We start from the raw sequence: 21,464 nt of genomic DNA on the forward strand, positions 1-21,464 counted from the left end.
GGCTCTGGTGAGCACCATGCTGGAGTTGGACTCCAGCTGCAGCTACTTGAGGAGTCATTGCTGAAGTTAGAGGGGCAGCAGCCAGGAAGCTGTTACATGAACATCATGGAAGTGCTGGGGACATTGCATATGGAAAGCGCGGTTTTGGCCAGCACTGAAATCTTGAACCCCTTGACACAATAATGGGATTACACTTCATTTTGGGCATTAGTTTTGGGCAGAAGGTGTGAAAGGGCTTCCTTAAATAAAACTCTAAGAAATACAAGTTCCCACAGGCTCAAATGGCAATTTGCCAATTGCCATTTTGCTAAGCCAAAAATAAACAGATAACTTCATGGAGGGCTGCTTGTTGTACATTTTCTATGCATTTATTGCAATGCATGCTGTCATGGGCAGCTGCATGTCTTTCCAAAGGAAGCAAATGTTTTTGCACAATACACAGCTCTGTACCCATGAAGTCAGCAGTGTCCAACCCCTCTCACCCAGCTCACCTGTGGGGTGTGGCTTTGTCCTATTTTTTCTGCTGTCCCTAATATACACATAAATGTCTTGGAGAATTCATAAGTTATTCAGCAGCAGCTGTCCCAGAAGCCCTTGAAGAGGTGAATCAAGTATGCTTTTGGACACTGCCTTTACCATTGTCTGGTGATGACTTTGTGATTGATGACTTCACCAATCTGCTCCAAGGGAGTAACCTCCCCTTTGTGAACCCTCAGTTTGCAGCTCCATTGTGCCTCTGTCTGGAGCTCACCATCTGTGGCTCCAGCATTCTTCCACTCACACAGGTCTCTGCATGAATCTGCCCTCCTCGTGCTAGGAAAGTGGACCTCACTGATAGCTATGGTGATCAAAGCAACTGCCCATCACATTGCTGACTCCCTCCTTCAGATTGTGGTGTTTTACAGGAAACCAAAGCTATGAGCTTGACTAGCTGGCTTAGCCTACCATTTCCTTATCTGTTTTGTCAGATGTGCCATGTGTGGCCCAGCGTGGCAATCCCCATGCTGTGCAGTGAGCTCAGGACATGCAGAGCAGGACCCCAGACCACCCTCTTCAGCAATGTACAGAAACAAACAGAACTGTCATAATTCACAGGAGAACAAAGGCCGATCATTTTCTGCCTGAATTGAACATTTCTTTGAAAAGTCTCATGACTCACCAAGTAGAAAACAATCCAGATGATTCTGTTTATTGTTACATTGGTTACTCTTCATTATTGCAAAACTGTCCTTAATTTCAGTAAGGTTCCCAGAAATGCAAATATCATTCAGCTCTAATCAGATAAACAATGTTAAGTGCATAGGTTTGGAAGAGAAGTGCTCCTTTGTACCCCAAAATTACTCATGAATTTGTGTAATACTCTCTTTGAACAATGGTTTTTATTTGTAGATTGCACCTCCCCTCTGCAGAAAATATGGTTACTGACAGCACAAGAGATGATACAGAATAAAATTAAATCCAACATTCAAAACAACAATAAGTATTTCTACATATTAATATTCATCCCAAGCTTAAAATTAGTACTATTTGGATCACAGACCACTATTTAATGCTGTGGCAAAGGAACTACATAGGCAATGATAATTACCATTTAGAAATAGTTAACAGTGTGAATTGGAAGATTTAATGTGTTTCCATCTTTTAACGTACAGCCTCATTCCCAGAATTTCACTGGACCGTGCGGACAGAGCAAGTGTCACAGCTGTCTGTCAAAGCTGAATTAGATGAAGACAAACAATACAGGCTTTGTGGTTCAACTGAAGCAGCAGCCTCAAAAGTTTCCATTTCTCATCTGAGGGCACTGTGGGAGCATTGTCTTCCCCCTCTCTGAAAAGAGAATGGAACAATTATGTTACTGAAATTCCTCTGCAGTGGGTCTGAAAGACTGTTTATGTCCAGCCAGGGAGACAGGGAAAACTAAAAGCAGGGATTTCATGACAGCAGGTGGGGGCAGTTTTAGGGTGTACACTACAGTGACATAATGGTCCTGAGTCTTCTCTTTCAGGGTAAAGCCAGTGCTGGAAGATTTATTAGCAAATGGCAATAAAAATGTAAAGTTAAATGCAGTGGTAGAATTATTAGCCTGAAACAAATCTTTAAAATTTGCTTTCTGAAGCAGTCAGATAATAGATTCTAATGTGGAGAGCATAGGGATAAGCCAGAAAGGAAAATATACCAGTCACAGAGAAATTTTCACTTTTTGATATTTTGGGGACCCCACCAAGTGAAGTGCTGAGTACACAGCTCTCAGAGGGGCCAAGTGGGCTCAGGAAACCGAAAGCAATCACCAAGTTTGTCCCTCCTAGTAGCAATAATATTACTATTCATTAGCAGTAGACACATTACTACTTGGTTTCATGAAAACAGATATTCATGTACTTCAGCATAACCTCAGTTTATGCTTAGGTTGCCAAAATGCTCTGGTTCAGAAGTGGTAGGTATGAGAGTGCCAAACCATTTCCTAATAATCTCCTTTTTTTTTCCCTGAGGTTATTTTAGTGCTAACTACAGCTCAGTACACACACATAAAGAATTTGTAAATGCTTGGGTGCATGTAGTGACCTGGGGCTACAGTTGCTTGCAGGAAGAGTAAACACATCACTAGAGAGCCCCATTCTATTTCTTAAAGAGGAAGGGAGCATAGGGACTGTCAGCTAGTGGCAGTGATGTTCAGAAATCAGTATCTATCCACCAGACAACTTGTGCCATGATTTCTGTGTGCTCCCTGGTTATCATTCAACTCTCCCAACAGTCAGGGTGTCTGGCAGCAGGACCATTTGATGGTCAGCTTCAAGAACATTCTACCAGAGGCCTTCTGAGGGAGGCTGTAAGCCTTTCACAGTTGGTTTTAGCCACAACACTTCATGTAATAGCAGAGAGGATTCTCATTGCTTCCTGGTGTTTGGTATAAGGGTGTAAGATTAAAAAAACATGCAATATTAATGAGTTATGCTCCATCTCTGGGAAAACCACTGGATGCTTTTCATTGGGCTACTGATATGAAGGTGCAGAGACCAGCTCCCTCCCTGAGGTGAACTGAAATGTTCCTCTCACGTGCACAGCAGACACTGGATAAGGAAATAAGACTGAAAAATCTAAGCAAGCTGAAAAGAAGCAAAAAACTGTGAAGGCAAACAAATGCTGTGACACAGTGACACTTTCTTAATCTCAATTAGCACTAAACTAACTAACAAAACTGTTACATACACTGCAGTGAGCAGTATGTCTCTTCTTTCTAGAATAGTCCCTAGTGTGATGTAAGGGTGATTGAGTATCTAATTACTCCTTAATTGAATGCACTTTTTGTACATTTTTCACTACTTTAGCTTAATGCTTTTGGTCCAAAAATCAGTCACTGAAATTAAGTTGAACTGGGATATCAGAAGCTATCTTATTAATGGCTTACTTTTTGAGAGAAGCCTAACTTTGAGCCAGTCTGAAGATTTCAATTGTTTAATGTTTGTAATGTAAGCAATGTTTGACAAGCGATTGACTGTAAATATTGGTAGTGCTGTTATACATATTTACCCTTTATTCTTACATCAGTATAATTCTTCTACTATGCTAAATTAATAGCACTGTTCCATAAATGTGGTCAAGTCACAAACTGAAAATACCTGACACCTATTATCACAATACTCATGGTTAATAAAAAAGAAATATTAACAAACACTAATAGAAATTCAGTAATCATCAGAGTGCATAATCAGACAGTTAAAAAAAATATTTCTAAGAATATTTATTTCTAATTCTATCATATAATAACCCTATTTACTTCAAATTCTTCATAGAGAATAAATTTTCTTGTACAAAACTGGGATAAAAGCAAGACTGTAAGTTTATCTCAGAAACAAGGAGTAGTGACAGGAGCAAAGATTGGATCAAACTGTTGTATTTTTAGGAACCAAAGATCCCAATGTCCCCATAGTAATAGACAGAACATATTTTAAAGAAAATATATAAGAAAACTTCAGTGAAAATTATTATTTTTCAAAGTCTTCCAAAAGTATTGAGAAAGTGTAAATAGATGGGCTGTGGAGAAATGAAATAGGATGGCCACGATAATGTGCTCTTTCATCTGATAGGGAAGAAATACCCCATTGCAGCAGCTGTAGGTCAAGATCACTACACAAGATCAAAAACTTTCTTCTGCTACATAAAAGTAGTCAGTCTGCTTTCTGAGGAGCTGTTCCTACTCTTTTGTCTTACTGTAGTTCTTAACATTATTGTCTTACACAACGTCTCTATTTTTTTTTTCTTTATAGAAGCATTCTGCCTCCTCCTCCATAACACTAGGACTAGGTTAAATCAAAAAGCTAAAAAAAAAAAAAAGGACATTGGTAGAGAAACCACTTTAAGACTGACAACACATTACAATTGTCCTATGCTTTCCTAAAAGGTACAACTGAAGGTATGGCCAGGCTTGAATTCAGTGTCTCAGAAAAGAGATTCTACTATCTCATGAATCCTTATCTTTCCTGAAACACTTCTTCTTAACTTCTTGAGATTGCTATGTTCTATGGGCATTTAACAACACTGAGCTAACTAAAGAGCACCTTTGTTTCTTTTTAGTTCTGGTGATGCATAAAAATCTTTTTAAAATTACAGTAAGTTTTGCTTTATAACACTGTTCTGTCATAAACCATGGTGTTATTTGTAAAGCATTGCTAACAACAACTACTGAAGGCCTTCACTTGCTCCGGTTACAATTATCAATTGCAAAAACATTTTCAGTATACAACCCAAATAACTTGGTCATTTTGTTTGCTATTTATTTTCAAAACATTGCTGTCTGCTTGCCACGTCTTTGCATACTTCAACTGAATTGTTTTCATTCATATAAAAGAACTGGAATCACAAATTGTGTAACTACTCAGATTCTCATTTCCAATGGAGTAATAACGTTCTGCTTCAAAACCTGAGCGATTTCATTTAGGTAAAACAGAGTGCACTCCCACTGCCTGACATGTATAATATCACCAATGGAATGCATATTGTAGGCTTTCTTGTCTGGCTGTGGTCAAACACAAATACCTGTGCGTCCTCCTAAATACTGACACTTGGGGGCTGTTGCACTGCTGTATTTTACACATACTAATCTAGAGTCTCTGTATTTATAAAAACAAAAGGTGTATTTTTATCAAAGAAAATTGAAGCTTTCCACTCCTTCACCTCTCCACTAATTTGCAGAATTTTGTCCATAAGTGAAAATCACATGGTAGAGTTTCAGTGTGTGTGTTCCCACTTTTGTGTTGAAACAGGGAATAAACATGCTGGGAGGGTGTTTTTTATGGCAGGCATTCCTGGTTGCATTATCACTTCCCAAGCAACAGTGCACAAACCATTCATGGTTTATGGCAAGCAGCTGGAAATTATACTCTCAAAATCCTTTTCATAAAAAAAGCTGATGATAACAGTGCATTGTGGATAGCAAATAATTTGTGATGCTGACAGTGAGTCACAGGTCAAGAAGTTTGGGAGCCCTTGCTAGCATGAAATATCGTATTTGAAGCATATGCATGGGTCTGATTCCTAGGCTGCTATAAAACTTTTTCCTAGCTTTGAAAAGAAAGTACAGTATTTAGTTACTTCTTTGCTTCCTCTCTTCATGCTAAGGGATTTTTATTGCTTTCCATTTTTTCCACCAATATTTGTGTATTTCTAAGAAAAGCTCAGTAAAGGACTGAACAAGGATGATTGCAATATGGTACTCATTCTGGAAATGGATAAAACTCAAAATGGTTTTCTTCCTCAGCTGGGGCTTGATCACTCCCTGAAGTGATGTTCTGACCTGAACACAGGATAAATTCCTTCTCCATCAGTGATCAGTCTATGACTTGTGGGCTGCCTGCAGCTACCAAACTCCTGAATTGTGTCTCCCGTGTCACTGTTATGTCACACAAGAGGAGATGTATTTTGCTACTCACTAATTTGTCTCCTCAGTAGAGGTAAAACAAGTTAGACAGACACTACAGGGTTACTTTACAGTCATCTCAGTGCACACCCTACTCCCTGCTTTACAACAAAGCAGGAGGAAGCAACCTGAAAGGGCATCATCTTCCAGCCATTCCTGAAGCTCTTGCTCCCCTGACTGCTCCAAAAGTTTTGGTATCTTTCCAGTAGTTTCTCATTATGGCATGTGGCTCACAACAGAGGTGCTTGGCTCTCGGTTCTGTAGTCCTGCACTCAGATGTAAGCACATTCTCAAGTACTCTGAAGTGGCAGCAGAGTGCTGGGCACTATACATAAGCTCTTAAAAACAGGAGAACAATAGTTGGGCTTGTTGATAAGGTGAAGCTGAGTTTCTTTCAAAGACTGAAACTTAACAATTAAATCAACCATCTTTTAAGCACAAAATGTAAACTCATGGAGACAATGACTGATGAAAAATCACTTGCGTAGAAGCAGCATAAATACTGGTATTTCGTCAAATCTAGGAAATTGGTGTTTGTGTTTCTAAAGAAGTAGTGTTTATAATCCTCGTGTTGCTGTTTTTTTTATTTTTAACCAGGAAAAAGAGAAGAATGGTCATAGTAGCCTAATGGTACATGCTGATGAAAGCTCACTCAAGCTCTGGATCTACACAACAGAAAGCATAAAATCCCCAAGTGTTGCTGCTTCCACAGAGCAACTTGCTTGTAAACTTTAGGAACTTCAAGGTCTATTACTAAACTGAGAGTAAAGACACATATTGTTTGGTAATGTAAACCTCAATTCAAATGCAAAGTTCACTGAGATCTCCCTAGGCAAAGAAGTACAGCCCACAGCATGGTTTGTTCCTCAGTGGCAAGGTACTGCTCCATACCTCACTCTGTATTTGAATGTCCCTTTATATTCTATAACCTGCTCTGACCATACAATGAGCAATTCCAAGCTCATTCCCACTGGAAAATAGTAATCCACAGTTCAACTGTCCTACGGAAAAGGCACCATAGTACTGCTGCCACAAGAGCAGCTCTGCAGCTTCAGAAGCAAGTGATTTACACTGTCCCCTCATTAAACTACCCCCTCCCTGGCAGGGGTCAAGGCCAGGTTGGATGGGGCTTTGAGCAACCTGGTCTGGTGAGAGGTGTCCCTGCCCATGCAGGGCGGTTGGAATGAGATGATTTTTAAGGTCCCTTCCAACCTAAACCATTTAATGATTCTGTGATAAATGCACTGGATCCCATCACCACAGTGCTCTCTCTCCTTACTGGGAAACCAATGCTGTGTCCATTTCTGCTTGTTTGCTCAGACCTCTCAGTATCAAGCAGACAGTCTCTGCATATCAGCTATGCAGCCTTTGTTCCTCACACCCTAAATTATTCCTTCCTGTTCCTTAGGCCTAGAAAAACCTTGATAATTTCATGATGTAATTTATTTTTCCCTCTAATCTTGGATGTACAACTAGGAAATTAGTAATTATATTAAGAATGGGTTTTGATCCAAGTTATTTTCTGCTATCATAATTTACCATACATGGGATAAACTTGCAGCTACTGGCAATCTGAGCTCTACTAAAGATATATGTTAATTACAAACGTGCACATGCATTTGTGAATACAAAAGTGGTATTTTTCCACGAGTTTTTTATAGAGTCACCAACAGAAATTCAGAACAACTAGAGTAACATAGGTAGGTAAATAGAGTAGGCATAAACTGTCATCCCACTTGGAGGACAATTCCTCATTTAGGGATGCAAAAATAAATTTTTGTGCCTCAGATGTGAACTTTTGAGGCAACACACTGAAGACCATATTCTTTATGCTACTGGTTATACTCAGTGAAAAGTAAATTAAAGCCTACTGCTTTCAAATGAAAATATTCTTTCACTATAACTTGAGCAAGTTATTCTTTAGCACCGGGTCTTACTGTCTTGTATGAAAAAAATCTCATTGATTCCAATTACCAGGCACTTATTTGACCTTATTTGACCCCTGGAAAATGGGAACAATGTCATTCAACTTTCCTATGCATGGAATCATGTGATTACACCCTGATTTATAAAGGGATGAAAACATGTAAGCATGCCACACTGAATTCAGTATTAACAACAATTCAAGTTGTTATTCAAGTGTTTGAAATCAGAGATCTTGCTCATGTACACATAAAGCTATTCCACTGAAGAAACGGAGGGGAAAGCCATGTCTATCAAATCAGTTGCATGGAAAGTAATAAGAATTAAGGAGAGGGTAATAAAACCACTGGAAATCACAATCACATATTCTTCATGCTACTAAAAAAGTGTTTATCCATGAGGCAAGGTGGCAAGCCCCAAAATAAAATTGCCTGCTGGTATACTCACAATTCACATGTTAAAGTATAGTAATTCAGCACTCAAATTGCCAAAAAAACCTGCAATAAAATGGAAGATTTAAGGTTTTTCTTCCTTGATTTTCAGGACTGATAGCATCTAGTGTCTCCATTGTTAAGCTTTGCTGTATAACAATGAGAAGTACAATTCTTTTTCTGAGATCACCTGAGATTATCAAGAAATGCCCTGATACTCAAAGGCAGAGCTTTGAGTCAAGTATGAAGTATCAAAAAAACCTATCAGTGACAGTGAGGAAGACACAAAATTTTCATTTCACTCTTTTCTTTCAGAAAAGGATCTGGGCATCCTGGTAAACAAGCTGAACATGGGCCAGTAAGGTACCCACTTCCACAAAGGTCAACACCCTCCAGGACTCCACTATGAAGAACATTTCCAGCAGGTGAATGGAGATGATCTGTCACTTCTATTTAGCACTTACAAAACATCTGGAGTAATGGGTCCTGTTCAGGGTTCCTTAATTCAAAAGACACATGAGCATATGAGAGTGAGTCCAGAAACAGGGCACAAATATAATTAAGGGATCCTGGAAAGACGGACTGAGAGAGCTGGGACTGTTTAGCTGAACAGGATCCTATCAATGTTTATTTATGAGCATAAATATAGAAGATGGCACCAGACTACTCAACAGCATCCAATGAAAGGGGAAGAGGCAATCAGTACAAATTTCAACACAGGAAATTTCATTTACAACTGAGAAAACACTTTTTCACTGCTAGGGTGGTCAAACATAGGTAGAGTTTATTCAGAGGAGCGGTGGATTTTTCATCCTTATAATCCTCAAAACCAGCTGAACAAAGCCCTGAGCAACCTGCTGTAATTAACACTATTTTGAACAGACAATTGGACTAGTAGAGCTCCAGAAGCACCTGCAAAACACAATTATTCTGTAATTCTATTGTTTAAAACTGAACTCAATTTTCTCACTTTCCATGTCTGAAAGCCAATCTGTACTGAGTTTTCTCTGCAAATTCCTTAACATGTAACTGATTCTACCACTACTGGATATGACCTAAAGAGGTAAGAAATAAGGAAAAAAAAGTCTTTTCCGAAGGAATCTTATGTGAAAACTTTGGCAACTGCAGGAGAGAAAAAATGTAAAAGCTGTACTCTAGAGGATGCATTTAAATAACACACACATAACAAAATCCAAAATTAATCCCAGTTAATCTCAGAGAGATATGCATTTTTAGTATAAAAGCAGAGTCAAAACAGGAACAAACTTATTCTAAGGCCCACTGCACTACAGAGAGCAGTGAAGCTACAAAGTTCTACCTGTTTTTTCTTCCCGAAGTCTCCCTTTAGATCTTGGCCAAACTTTATTCTAGAACTGTTGGGAGGCATTTTGAGATTTAAGCTTTCCCATGACAGAGCACCATTTAAAAAATAAAATTATAAAAAGAAACAAAAATCAGTTCTTTACCTGAGATTACAGACCAGGATATATCATGTTTGTGTCATCTCTGCTTTCATTTCGACAAACTACCACAAACTGTATCAAATATCAATATATGCTATTTGATCATAAACCACAAAGGTTTCAGCTCCACTGAGTTTTCAATCAAGGCAGATGTCCTGAAAATCTGTGAGCACAACATGCATAGAGCCTGCACTCTGATTCATTCAAAACTCAGATCTTTCAAGCAACCTCTTTCTACTCCTTTGGAAATGACTGTAACCTTCTTGCCCTGACAGAGTGATGAGGTCATGAAAAACTAATGTTCCTCAAAGTTCTTCAAGTGGCTGCACCACACTGGCTCGGAATAAAAGAAATTAATGAAAACTCCACCGACAGGAGTTCCAGCAGCCTTGAGAGAGGGGCATCACATTAGAAAAAATGTTCACCAGTGTGTTTGTAATTGTAACATTCAAGACTTACCAGAGCTGTAAAATAAAAGGTAATCTCCTCTTTGAAAGGAGAAAGGCTCCCTCTTGGATCACTAGGTAGATGCCACCCTGCCAACTATTACCTCCTCATCTACTCCAGAGTCTTCACTACAATATTCAGCCAATGTCAGCAGTCACAGCTTAAAGACCACTACCCATTTGTATTTGTGAGGATGTCTGAGGTCTGTGTGAGGAGCTATTTCCCAACACCTTCCTCCTGGAGAGATCTGTGTGTGAAGAAATCTCTACAAAGTAGGTTGTATTATTTTCCTCCCTTTCTCTCATTTTGCACAGAGGAAAAGTGATCAAAGCCATACAGTTCCTTTTTACATATATCTAGTTTCCAGCTCCCCAGAGACAAACTCAATAGCTAGAATATATTGTGAAACCTTGGTTGGTTCAATGTTACTTGGACTGGTGCATCCAAAACTAAAAAGAAGACCTGGCCTAATGAATTTCCCATAAATGATTCAATCAGGTGTAGAGAGCCAAATGCCATTTCTTCTCTGGGCTACACAATACCAGAAGTCACAGTTCTTTCTCAGTGCTTGAGAGTCCATCATTAGCATAGCCTTATAGTGAGGGCTATCACTTTACATTCCATCATTTGGGAATTAAAAGTGCTGACCATTTTGTGAAGCGTGGCCAAGACAAATCTTATTATTTAAAACAAATTTTTATCGAAGTATTGACAAATGTAATAAAATTTCAAACATTAAAGCAAAAGAGAATTTTTTTACATTTCAGTTCCACCGTTGTGAAGGAAACTCTTTCATGCTTAAATTTCAAACTCAGTGTGTCAAGTAATTTCGCTGTTACAGACTTGAATTACCTGCACTGGCCTAAGGACAATATTCACTCTCTGAGAAAAATTGTACTTTTATATTGCTATGATTTTCCCAACTAATTTTCATACAGAAGTCAGGATAAATTTGAAACATCCATTTTTAAGATTAAAGTAGGCAATATTTGGTGACTGCAGAGAACCATGTAATTGAGAACTGGTCTAAGGGATGTGCTCAAAATTAAATACTGGAATGAGAAAACAATGTTAATAAAAGGACCAATGTTTTACTTTCTTTGCTTAATTTCTGGGATGCTGATATTAAATAGGGTTATAAAATACAAATAAAACCTTACTTTAAGGATATTTAGATCCACACACTATATTGAATGCTTACACTGTATGGGAAGACCATGAAATTGTTTGCCACTGTCCCAGCCAATTTATTAACTTCTGTCACATGCAGGAGGAAAGCTAATCCTTCCACTCTGTTTTAATGGATTTAATTTTGGAAGCACTGAATTATTAATATCTTTTAAGGGTTATCTGCTGCCTGATCATTTCTTACCTTCATAGGAAGTTGGGGGCTGGACCCAGGGCATGCTCTGAAAAGGCTTAACTTCACGACAGAGCCTGAAGTGAACTACAGAATCACACTGTTCACCCAGGTAGGGCAAGAAGGTAATGTACAAATAAAAGCCCTTACTCAAAAGTGTGTAACAAAAACCTTTCAGCAGCATGCCTCCAAGTGAATTAAATGGTTCTCTTGTGTTTGCATAGCTTTGAAGATATGGGTAGATTGGAAAACTGGTGTTTTTATATTATGGATTCTGCCAGTAAAATAGGAGAATGGGGAGTACCCACTGTTTTTATTATTTATATAAGGTTTATTGTATGATAATAGATAGAAAAAATTACTATATTACAACGTAGTAGGACGTATTAAATAAAGCAAGTGAACAGAGTCATTCTTTTCTTGAAGACTTCCCAGCTTTGCTGTCTTAGTATTGGCAGATCCTGCTCTTACAGAGGGGTAATGACTTCAATGACCTTTCCAGGCCCCTTCCAACCCCTAACATTCTGTGACTCTGATCAACATCAGGACACTTCATTATAAAATCAACCATAAATGTTGGTGTCTTGACTACTACTAACTAGTTAGAAGTACTACAACAACTACAACTAACTCGTTGTCCCGACAGCAAATTTTCTTAACTCTCTAAGAATCCCCTTCCAAGGTTTTGCAGTAAAACACTAATTAATGAGATAGAATGAGATTTAGAAGCAACTGTTGAGGATTGAGTGAATTTATCTTGTAAATAAATGATGGAGGCTAGGGAAACATGACACAGGAGATTCTAACACCTGAAGTGGGGATAATGCAGGTTCACATGTGTATTAGCTTTTATGCACTGAATCCAACAACATCCTTAAATTCTTGCTCGGTGAGCTAATGAAGGCTGAAAAGACAATGGAGGACAAGAAGCAGCAGCTGGTTGGATGAATGAAATATTAAAAATTAGCCATGACAAAATTTAATTAATTTCCTCTTGTATCTGCACTGGTTCTGCCCAAGATTCAGTCTTGTCAGGAATGAAGAGCATTATAGAGTAGGGAGAAGGGATACAAAACAACAAAATAAAAAGGCCTCCCATGAAAATTAAAGACCTCCTTCCAGAACTGCTATCCTTTTTTTTAACAGGTAATAATAGAAAGATTCACTAATGACTGATCTTCCAAGAACATGGCAAGAAATCAAGTAATGAACATCAGTAAGTGGGGAAATGTACCACATGGGTATATTGAGCTGTTGCTCACTGCAGAAGGAGAAATTTAAAGCTACAAGAAGTAACTAAGATCTGTGTGTGATCCATTTATACTGAAGTCAATACAAATTTTGTAATTCCTTAATCACACATCAGATTCCAGATGCTAAAGAACCAATATCAACCTCACTATTATACAGCAGAACAAAATAAAACCGTACAGAGTAAAAATTTACAATTGTGACAATATATCATAACATATATCAGTGCATTCTCTCCTTTAGCTTAATCTCCCCTATCAAAATTAATTCAATGTTTGATTTTTCTGCTACGATTTTACTTACTTGCATGAAGATTTTTGTTGCTCTTCTGCTACTGAAATGCAGCCCTGATAACTCTGTCACTAAGTGGCTGAGTTGGTCTGAAGTTATCTCCCAGGATTCCATCACAGCCCTCCAAAAGTTCTGCCCCTTTAACGTGTGTCCTCAGTCTACGAAATTCCTCTATCTGAAAGGCAGAAAAACAGACAGGAAGAAGCTAAAATGCATTCTGCACTCTGGGCTATTGATCAAAATGAGGCTTACCCAGCCACTTCTGAAGCTTTGAAACTTGGAGTGTTTAGATACCATATATGAAGGTATATATTAATAATAACATTTTCAATTAGTTGTCGGTACTATAAAAACATTTAACATACAGAGAAAAATAAGAACTTTTATGCACATGGTTTGGCAAACTTATCTTTTCCTTTTTTGTAAGTTTTTAAGGGGTCTATAGCCATTGTAGATTACTCCTATGAATCCATCCCACAGTTGTGATATGAAAGTAATCAGTTTGGTCTTCCTTAAAGCAGTGTATTTCAGGAATTATTTGTTCAGCTATAAATTGTGTTTTGTTTTTGGTTCGTTTGTTTGTTTGTTTGTTTTTCCTGTGATATATTTGCTGTGTGAGATTACTGTTTCATTTAAAAAAAAAACCTTTTTATAAACCAGGACAATTTTGAACAAACTCCCAGCTTTAGAGGAAGTCTGAAAATATTTTTTTTCATATTAAAAAACCAACAACCCACTTCAAAATTTCTGCAGATGTAGGTGCTAAGTGTACTTAGAAATTCAGATACCATCAAAAATCAATATAAAATATTTCAATTATTTCAAAACAAATATCTTTCTAGTTGGTAAATCTTTTTACATTTTTCTAAGTATAATCATCAAGTGTAGGGAAAAATATGAGCAGCTTCCATCTCCATCCGTAGTATCAGCAACAAGCTCTGTGTGACAAAATCTAAGGAAATCAATCATAGAATCATAGAATCATAGAATTGGCTGGGTTGGAAGGGACCTCAGAGATCATCAACTCCAACCCTTGATCCACTACCGCTGCAGTTACCAGACCATGGCACTGAGTGCCACATCCAGTCTCTTTTTAAGTATCTCCAGGGACGGAGAATCCACCACTTCCCGGGGCAGCCCATTCCAATGTCTGATCACCCTCTTGGTAAAGAAATTCTTTCTAATGTCCAACCTAAACCTCCCCCGGCACAACTTGAGACCGTGCCCTCTTGTCTTGTTGAGAGTTGCCTGGGAAAAGAGACCAACCCCCACCTGGCTACACCCTCCTTTCAGGGAGTTGTAGAGAGTGATGAGGTCTCCCCTGAGCCTCCTCTTCTCCAGGCTGAACAGCCCCAGCTCCCTCAGCCTCTCCTCATAGGATCTGTGCTTGAGTCCCTTCTCCAGCCCAGTTGCCCTCCTTTGGACCTGCTCCAGGACCTCGATATCCTTCCTAAACTGAGGGGCCACAGTACTTGAGGTGTGCATATGTCAGCAACAGTAAACCTTAGTATTATACAGTGCTGTTTTTAAGTCTGGTATTTTAAATAAGTAGGTACAACAACTAAAAATAATCGTGTTTGTGTTTGCTTTGGTATATTGACAAGCTGTCTCAGCTGGATACTGCAAGGCTGTATCCAGGCTGACTGGCTTAGCCTGAGCTTTTGTGCTTGTACTGACCCTGTGATGCATCACAATCCAGCTCAGGTAGAGCTTGAAGCTGAAGCTACACAGAAAGCAAAACAGACCCTGAAGTATTTAATCATTTTATCTTTTCAGAAATTACAGAGTTAATTTGTCCATGAAAAACACCCTATGAGAAATTAGAGAGAATCATAGAATCACAGAATAATTTGTGTTGGAAGTGTAATTTCAGAATTAAAAGAAATGTGGTACTAAACAGCAGGTAATGGCAATTTTATTCTTATATTGCCTGCAGACAATACTTTCTTACTGTAACCTGGGAGACAATTGCCTTCACTGGTGTTTTTCCACTCTACAGCAGAACTGATAGAGACTTATTTACTTGATTTAGAGACTCTCTCTTCTCTGTACTTAGAAATCAACACTCAGCTTCTTGCAGCTGAGATATAAGGCAACTGCTTAGACTGAGAAGATAAAAAGCAGAACAAACTGGAGGTTTGTTCCTTGGAGGTAATTTTAGAGACAGAACTCTGTTTCTGAAGATTGTTTGTTTAAAGCTGAAAAAAAAAAAAAACAAAAAAAAACCAAAAAAAAAAAAACAAAAAAAAAACCAAAACTGAAAACAAGCCCACTACAGGCTTGGAACTGAAACAGTGTTTAGGAGTCAAGTGCTGGTAAATCAGTGAAAGGATTTTGTAAAGTTGCCTTCTTTCACCATCTGAATCAGCTCTGCAGAGTCTGAAATAATTGTCCTTTAGGAAGGAGCATTTAACAAGAATATTGGCTTTTGTTTGATCTTTTGAGAATGAGGGACTTCAAACAAACACAGATGAAGGAGAGGGAAGAGCAGACTCTGCACAGTTGGCATTTGTGAGCTGTCTCCTACAATAACTACAAATGCTCTGCCTTGATCCCCACGGTGAAATGTTTCTCCAGGAGGTACTCTTTACAAAGCAGCTGCCAGTTTCTTCAGCCAAGAAAGCAGGACTGACCTGATCCACGTGCCTGCTCTTTAAAGTGTACAGGGAAGTCAGGAATCGAAGCATTAATCCAAGGTGGAAAAGCTTGTGAGTCCATCCATCTCCTTGTTCAGTGGAGAATATCATGATTCAGACACCTATTAGAGAACCTCGATGTACATGGTACTCTGCCTCCCTCCACATAAGCAATTGCCAGAAGAGGACACTACCTCTGCTGACATTATTTTTCATATTAAATTTCCATGGATAAAGCAATAACGTGTGTGTCCCACTCACCTTCCTTCCTCAAACACAAAACAACTTACTATGCCCTCCCAGCTCTTCACAAGTCATTGCTATGAGGAACACCCTCTGGGGCATTTCAGGGGCATGCAGCTAAGCACCCTTGGATATTCACACTTTCAACAGGAATAGCCATTTATAAAAGTTTTATAGCCATTTATAAAAGTTTTTCTCATGCCCAGAAGACACTAAGGCTGACCCAGGCCTGTTTTCACCATGATTCAGGATTCAGTTCTAATCAGTGAGAGGGTAAATACACAATGTTAGCACTTTTACTGAGCAAAACTAAAGTTAGGTTATATTTTGTACAATTTTGCAAGAAAGCTTTTAACCTTTCCCTGTATTCAGATCTTGAACACTGCTTTCTTTTGTTTCACATAAATATTTTCTGAAGAGTAGAATACACAAAGCAAAGAATTTGCATTTTTTTCTTTCCAAACATTTTTTCTATATGAGGAATAGAAGCATCATCCTTCTGTTTGAAAGCTTCACATGCCTCCATGACACCTTCTATGAACACAGACCTGTTTCCTAGTGAACAGAATACTGTGAACCTCTCAGAGTGTTTTATTTCACAAACTACAGAAATTCTGCACAATTACCACTCCAGCTCCATATGCTTCTTACTATTTCTGTCCTTTAGGATATCTTGGTTCTGAATGAGGTCGACAAAAGGATTAGAAACCTCACCATTCAATATAAAAGCAGTTAGTTCTGACAATAAGTACAGAAAAATGACAGCTCCTTGCTGTATAATTGTTTAAAATCCCTACTCTGAGTGGGGCTTAAACAATGTACTTGTTTGGGGCTTCAGTGAACCACAAAGCACATTATCTACAAATGTCAATTTTATTTTTTTTTAAATATAGTGGAGAGCACAACCAAGTCTTCTTCAATTATTCCGTGCTCTTTACTGGCCTAAGAGGAGGGAGTTTTCCCCATTGCATTTCAGCAGTCTGCATGCATTGGTGAGATGTCTCACAAAAAGCAGTCAACCCAGTTCTTTCTGGACTGTATATTTTAACGTAAGACAAGTGAGGATGAGAAAAACCACAAAAGGAGGGCAAAAATAAAAATTTTAAAAATTACTAAATATTACTACAGGGTGCAACATTTCAGACGAGCTCCTTTCATTTTGGTTAGTAAAAAACCTCCTAGAATCGAATTTGCAAGACTCTCACTCTCCAGGGGAGTCACCTGCATGCTTTATCCAGACCTCACAGAACCACTCATGAAGGATAAGGCTCTCTTATGGAAATGAAGCCTCTTGTCAAAGAAAATCATTTCCAGTGAGGAAATATCACTGGATTCCAACAAAGCACATCCTGAAGTAAAAGAGTCCTGGCTTGCTCTTTTGCTGTTCATATAACCAACCCTCTTGTATCCCAGTTGCTGAAGTGAGATGAATGATGGAGATGAATCTATCTATAAATACCTTCAGGAAAAACCAAAAAGGGTTCTCCACTTTGCCATGGTCAGCCTATTATGCCTAATCCAAAGTAGCTACTTCTCCATTGTTTCAAAAGAAGCAAATATGAAAAAATATAGATGTGACCATGAACTAGAACTGTAATTTATTAAATTTTTTTTCCCTTATGAACCACAGTTTGTTAAGCTAATCAATATTTCTATGTTAATTACAGCAAATAAGAATGTGAATGAGCATCTTGTCTCCAATATATTAACTAGCTTCATCAAAGGAAAACAATAAAACCTATTCCATATCAGACTCTTCATTGTTACTTGTTATTGACACTCCAAAGTTTATTACTTTATGGACTGAAAAGTGAAAATATAAAGCTTTGAATTTGTCTCTTACTGGCTATAACCACAGATGCTACTAGTATTCATATAAATAGCTTAAACTTTCATAAGCTGTGTACATTAGTATCCCACAGAAGAAAGTTCTACAAGTTAATGATACATGTAAAAATAATCTATTTAAATCCATTAGAAACACATTTGCCCTGAAATCTATGCTTTAATACTACAAGTAGACAATAAAATGCCTTTTCCAGCCTTCCATGGATCATTCAGAAGGGTATGTGCTATAGTACATCCTCCTATTTTCCATGGACAAAAGTCCTTACATTTCTTATCTCTCCTTATCAATGGAATCTCTCACAGATACTCATGCCCATGTGCACAAAAGAGGTCAGATATTAATTGCAGCCAAAATGCTAATTACAAGTTAAAATCTTGGATTTCTAGGCTATAGCAAAATATTCTGGCATCCCAATTTTGGGCATCCTGGAGAACTCCAAGTCCCTTTTTGACTTCATAATCACAGTATCACTGTCTCTCACTTACTTGTCTCCATATTTATTTTCAGTTGACATCTGAAAGGATAATCTGATGCAAATAAAATTTTTGTCCCACCTTCATAAAAGTCCTTCATGTTCTTAACAAGTCTCTTCTTCACAACCTCAGACTTAATGCTGCTGCATTCCTAAGTAGCAGTAATTTTTTTTTTCTAATTGATGCTGATCTACAGCAAGTACAAAATATTGTGTACCATGGTGTTAAGTCCACTGCAATCTCTCTCTGCTTCAGTGTCACAGCTCACCTGCACACTGTGTCAGTGGCAGGGAAAAAGCCCCTCCATGACTTGTATTCCCTTCATCACTGCAATGTTCTTGCTGGGTTTGGTTTATACCAATCAAAGTAATGCAGCAAAACAAACCAGCTACACCTCACCCAAAGAAGGCCATAACTAGGAATCACACTCTCTTCCCCAGGGGCTGCGAGGGGCTCTTTTGCCCAGGCACAATATTTTCTTCTGGAGACTTATCTCAATCACAACATGTTCCATAATATTATTTACTTGTGGTAAATGAGCACATATTATTAACTAACATTGCACTTCTCAGCTTAATTCCTCTTGCACTTCCCCTCTCCCCATCTCCCACTACATGTGAATGGCTTAAATTGTGCCTTCCTCTGTGCACTGACAGGATTAAAAACAGACTACAAAATCTGCAACTAGCATGAAATAAAGTGTCCTACAATGTCTCAGTGTAACAGCTGTGGTCCTTAACACTTCTGATTAAGTCCTCTTATTCATCCACATTGTGTCTGGGCAATCAGCTGCCAAGCTAAAAAACAGATTAATGTCTTTAAAAGTTATTCTGAATCTAATAATGCCAACAGGGTTCTGTTTCTATTTACTTAGAAGTAAGCAGCCATAAAAATCATCCTTTCATAAGCAAATAAATACCAGATTCACGGTGGGATACACTTTTAATTTGCAGCTACTGTACAAATAAGCATTTTGGGAGCTATTGTGTTTATCTTGTGATTAGAACAAGAATTCCGTTGTCATTTGAAAAGAAACACTGCTAATTTCAAATTGATAAAATTTTTTAGTAGTGTGCTGGTATTACTAGCAAAGTTTTAGCTCATTAAAACTGAAATAACTTAAATCCCACCTTATCACCTTTTATACTTTGTTCCCTTCTGTTTATACATGCTTCAGAGCAGACAATGAAAAATAACACATTCAGCTTCAGGGATTCTAGATAGTTTCACTTAAATTAAAACACATTTCTCCAGATAGGATTCACAGGCTGTGGTAGAATATTCATCAGGAGTTTTCATTGTTTTTACTGGGATTATTTGTATACAGATTCGAAATGCTTTCAATAGAGAAGATCCCATGACTGTTTATAATTTTAAAAATAGAAACAAACCTTTAAAATACATTTGTGTGAAATCCAATTTAAACAGGTAGCTTTCATTTGACATTTATTATAAAACAGAATTATAAAAGAGAAAGTTAAGTTAAATACAGTTCAGTGCAATATAGCTAGCTTTTACTATGTTAACATTTTTCATTCTCTAGGACATAGTTTCTCCCTGTGCTTTTTTGTTCCTTTAACATCAAAAAGCAGTGATATTTGAAAGCTTACATTACAAAGAACTGAATTTCCTTTGCCTATTGACTTCTTTCTTTTTCTTTCACTTTAATAAAGAATTATTTTAAATGCAACGATAAATGATAACAAGGTTTTTTCATCTCTGACCTTTGCATTGCTTTCAGTGACTCAAAAGGCTTAACCTTTACTTGAAAAGCCATGTACTGATCTAATGGGATCTTCAAGGAGAACAGATATAATGCCTTGATATATATATTTGCACGCTATAACCTTTAGCTCATAACCATATTCCAAGTTCACTGTAAGCACAGCTGTTACCTGCACTTGGGACACAGTCAAAGGATAGCGAAATAATATCCAGGTGACACCTTCACTGCAGGGTGGGATGGTTAGAGAGCCCTCATACACCCAGTAGTCACGCAGAAGAGGATCTGAAATGAAAAGAAATGTGGGGTTTTAATGAGGTTAAGGAGGATAATGGTGTTTCTCAATTACGACAGATTATGATAGCCACGGGCTTGCTGATATGATTAAGTTAGTATGCAGTAAATTAATGTCTGAATTTATCATCTGCCAGGCACTGTCCACTACTTCCTCATGTACATGAGATTGTGGTCATTATATTAAAGAAACTCCCCCTTGCAGGCAAGTATTTGAAAAACAAACAAAAAAAACCTACTTCATACATGTGGAAAATAACATGCACTATTCCTTTAACACAGCGATTAAATAATACAGTGGGAAATAACTCCTGTTAGTGTCAAAAGCTACAAGAGACATCCCATTTTGAAGGCAGACAAGTTGTGTTGATCAAATTTTAAGCGAATTCTGCATTTAGAATATGTCTAAAGGATGAATTTATTTTATTTCTTAGAAAAATTCAGTGAAAACAGCTCAAGCCAAACTTTTCACAATTCTGGTTGCATGTTTTTTGAGATGTACTGGTGTCTCCTAGCTTTGGAAATGTGAGTTGGTTTTCACAGAAGAAAAAAATCAAGGTTTATTTAAGAATAAGCTTCTTTTATTGAGCTTATAAACTTATTAATCGGTTAATAAGTAACTGCTAGAATAAACAGTTGTCTCAAGAAAATGTACAACTGTTTGCCTTAGCAGAGTTTCAGCTCTACACACGTTTGATTTTAATTATTTTAATTTTAATTCCCCAGAAATTCCAGTCACACCATACTTCATAAGTGAAACTGCACAGGGCTGCCCTTTGCAGCTGACACTGACTTCCTGACACAGCTTAAGAAGTAAATATAAGAAATTGCCTCCCTGCAAAAGAGGGGACAAGAAACAAACCTTGAGAGGAACGGGAGGCAAAGGCTGGTTAATCATGTCATGGAGTGCTAGAGGGGAGGCTGTGACTAGCTTGTCAAAGACAGGATGAGAAGCTAAAAACTGGAATAAACTTACTCAGTTGATCTATCTTGTTATTGCCATTTCCTTATTAGTTCAGATGAATATTATTAAAATTAAACCTTGCTAATGAAGCTGTGATTGTCAGTGAATGGGTTTTGGTTTGCTGGTGTAGTTTTCTTTCTCAGTTAGGGAATTACACAGAAAATCCACTGAAAGCATGTTGCACTGCCAAACACACAGAAGT

The 21,464-nt window shown here is 37.9% G+C and overlaps 1 protein-coding gene across 2 annotated transcripts in view; it reads right to left on the minus strand.

Moving 5' to 3' along the window:
- Window positions 1-1,163: 1,163 nt before the first annotated feature.
- Window positions 1,164-21,464, minus strand: part of CA8 (carbonic anhydrase 8) — a 50,090-nt gene continuing 29,789 nt past the window's right edge. Inside the window, exons 7-10 of one of the 2 annotated variants that reach the window (XR_011724551.1) lie at window positions 20,177-20,289; window positions 13,093-13,255; window positions 8,285-8,334; window positions 1,361-1,827 (exon numbers count right to left, since the gene is read on the minus strand). Coding sequence is in view for 1 of the 2 variants with exons in the window: in XM_071737609.1 (XP_071593710.1) it covers window positions 13,121-13,255; window positions 20,177-20,289 (248 nt within the window). In the remaining variant the exon portion in view is untranslated. Of the gene's footprint in view, window positions 1,828-8,284; window positions 8,335-13,092; window positions 13,256-20,176; window positions 20,290-21,464 lie in introns of both variants that reach the window. The other variant, XM_071737609.1, reaches the window with a different exon arrangement.

This window comes from Heliangelus exortis, chromosome 2 (assembly GCF_036169615.1).
Source record: "Heliangelus exortis chromosome 2, bHelExo1.hap1, whole genome shotgun sequence".
NCBI lineage: Eukaryota > Metazoa > Chordata > Aves > Apodiformes > Trochilidae > Heliangelus > Heliangelus exortis.